The 3,094-nt window shown below is 44.7% G+C and overlaps 1 protein-coding gene across 1 annotated transcript; it reads right to left on the reverse strand.

Annotated features, from left to right (window-relative positions):
* Positions 1 to 280: 280 nt before the first annotated feature.
* Positions 281 to 2,744, reverse strand: FSCB (fibrous sheath CABYR binding protein). The gene has a single exon (XM_055556360.1). It carries the CDS (start codon positions 2,727 to 2,729, stop codon positions 567 to 569), a length of 2,163 nt encoding a protein of 720 aa, XP_055412335.1. The 5' UTR covers positions 2,730 to 2,744; the 3' UTR covers positions 281 to 566.
* Between the last annotated feature and the right edge of the window lie 350 nt (positions 2,745 to 3,094).

Consider the following 3,094-nt stretch of genomic DNA (forward strand, 5'->3'; position numbering starts at 1 on the left):
GACGGTGAAATGTGCAAGACAGGAACGAAAACAAAAAAGAAATAATGTCTCAGAAGAAATCAAATAGAAAGAGAATAATAGACATGATGAATTTTAAGGAGAAAGAAAACAGTCCATAACTTTAGATGTGTGACCAAAACTCAAGAAACATAAAGTAGATGAGAGAACTGAAGAAAAGAAAATGCCTTTTCCACTACAAGCTACAGGTAGAGAAAGAAAAAAATGACTGTAGAGAATATTTTATCCTTGTCAACAGGATTTAGTGTCAAAAGGATATTTTAATTCTTTCAATTATAAAATTACTTCATTTCAAAATAGATATTTTATTACACTTTAGATTTGAATAAAAATAGTAGAGTAATTTTAAATCACTAGTTTTTATTGCTCATTTTCCAAACTATGTTTGGAACCATGTCTTAGGATTTCCATTCACTTCCTTCTTCACAAAGCTCTCTCCAAATACCTTCAAATATACCTACCATTTTCTTACGTACGTACTTCCCAGAACCTCCTGGTTTCTGATTGTTAGCTTAGTTAAGATCAGACCACAGCTGAGGAGGCCGCCCCTATTCCAGTTCTATATGGATGACACCCTTTATTTCAAAAGAAACCCCTTCATTCTTGGTACCAGATGAATCTTTAGGAACAGTATCCCGTTCTAAAGGCTCTTCAGATTTTGGCTTATCATCCAAATTCCCTGATTCTAATTTTGCCACCAGGACGTCTGCTTCCTTTGGAGCCTGATCTACTGGAGACACATTCTCTACCAGAGCCTCATCTGCAGGGGTTTGCTCAAATGGTGGAAGCAGAACTTCAGCAGAGGTTTCCTCTAAGGAGATTGGTGTAATAAAGGGCTCTTCAGTGAGTGAAGGCTGTTTCTCAACAGAGACCATTTCTGAAGTAGTTTCTTCAGTTGATGGAGGCTGAAGTTCAGCAGGGGCCTCTTCTGCAGGAGCCTCCTCAGTGGGTGGAGATTGAACTTCTTCTGTGGCTTCTTCTGCAGGGGCCTCCTCAGCTGGTGGAGACTGAACTTCTGGGGGCTCTTCTACAGGGGCCTCCTCAGCTGGTGGAGACTGAACTTCTAGGGCTGCTTCTTCAGGGGTCTCTTTAGCTGGTGGAGACTGAACTTCTGGGGCCTCTTCTTCAGGGGCCTTGTCAGCTGGTGGAGACTGAAATCCTAGGCCTTCTTCTGCAGGGGCCTCATCAGTTGGTAGAGACTGAACTTCTGAGGCCTCCTCTTCAGTGGCATCCTCAGCTGGTGGAGGCTGAACTTCCAGGGGCTCTTCTGCAGGGGCCTGCCCAGTTGGTACAGATTGAACTTCTGGGTCCTCTTTTTCAGGGGCCTCCTCAGATGGTGGAGACTGAACTTCTGGGGCCTCTTCTGCAGGAGCCTCTTCAGCTGGTGGAGATTGAATCTCTGGGGGCTCTCCTGAAGGGGCCTCTTCAGCTGGTGGAGGCTCAACTTCAGCTGGGGCCTCTTCTGCAGGGGACTCCTCAGATGGTGGAGACTGAACTTCTGGGGGCTCTTCTGCAGGGGCCTCATCAGCTGGTGGAGACTGAACCCCTGGGGGCTCTCCTGCAGGGGCCTCTTCAGCTGGTGGAGGCTCAACTTCAGCTGGGGCCTCTTCTGCAGGGGCCTCCTCAGCTGGTGGAGACTGAACCTCTGGGGCCTCTTCTGCAGGGGCCTCCTCAGCTGGTGGAGGCTCAATGTCAGCTGGGGCCTCTTCTGAAGGGGACTCCACAGCTGGTGAAAGTTGAAGTTCTGGGGCCTCTTGTATAGGAGCCTCTTCAGCTGCAGGAAGCTGAACTTCAGTAAGAGGCTCTTTTAAAAGAGTCTCTTCAGATGAGGTGGCCTCTACTTTAGCAGGGGCCTCATCTCCAGCAGCCTCTTCAGTTGGGGAAGGCTGTACTTCAAGAGGAGCCTCTTCAGCTGGTGGAGGCTGAATTGCCACAGGAACCTCTTCTGCAGTGGTCTCAGCTAGTGGAAGCTGTTCTTCAGCAGAGATCTCTTCTGCAGCAGGAGGCTGTACTTCACCTGGAACATCTTTCTCATCTTCTAAAGGTACAGGAGAATCTTTTTTGGTTGGTGAAATAGCTAATGTTCTGCTAATACTTTGCTGCCTAATTTCTTCATTGCTACTTGTTGTGGGTTGAAATTCAGGATGTTCACTAACAAAAATATTCCCTGAAGATTTGCGCTTCTGTGCACCTTCCTTTGACTTTGAAAAAGAATTAGTCGGCCATCCAATAACCACTATTTCTGATTCACTAAGGTATGTCTGCTGTTCCTTGTCTAGTTTATCTTTTTGAGGACAGTTCATCATTGTCCAGTCTCCAGTACAAGTAGTCTGCTGAGATCTGTCTGTTTTGACCTGAACAGAGTATCTGCTTGGTGGAACTTCTACTTCCTGAACACTCTCTGGAAATTCAGGACCTACTTCAACAGCAGCTGGCTTTTCCTCAGGTACTACTGCTTCACAAACTAACTTGATTTCTTCTTTTTTCTCTTCTGCAATAGTTTCTGTCTGCAGAGACTTATCAGCCATATCCTGTACACGCTTTCTCTTTATCCAAGTTTGCTGAAGTTGAGAAGATACTCTACATTCATAGTTTAATTTGCTTCCAGGAATATTACCAATACTAAGGGCAGCTTTGGGGCCAGATGATTGTGGTATAGACAATTGTTTCTTTTTCTCTGTCACTTCAGTCTGCTGGGATTTATCTACCATGGGCTGGCTGGGTTGTCTTCTCTTTCGAATTTCTTGCCTCCCTGCCGAGATAGACTGTTCAGATTCATCCTTTTCTTCCATCTCTAAGACTGGTAGATTTCAAACTTATTAACCTTCAAGTAAATTAACCATCAGGAATGACAAATGTACCAGATACTTAAGCCTTTGCCTTCCTCATTAAAAGTTCTTCTGTTGAGCTACCTCAGGAAAAAGTTAGTTCATAAATTATTACATTCTGTACTACACTCCTGTTGGATCCCACCTCATTTAGTAAGCATCTTTCCTGTTTAATCTCTGGTATGACTAAATATAACTTCTAGAAGTTTAAGAGTCTATGACATCACAGCCAGTTGTCACTACAAGGT

This window comes from Bubalus kerabau, chromosome 19 (assembly GCF_029407905.1).
Source record: "Bubalus kerabau isolate K-KA32 ecotype Philippines breed swamp buffalo chromosome 19, PCC_UOA_SB_1v2, whole genome shotgun sequence".
In the NCBI taxonomy this organism is placed as follows: domain Eukaryota; kingdom Metazoa; phylum Chordata; class Mammalia; order Artiodactyla; family Bovidae; genus Bubalus; species Bubalus kerabau.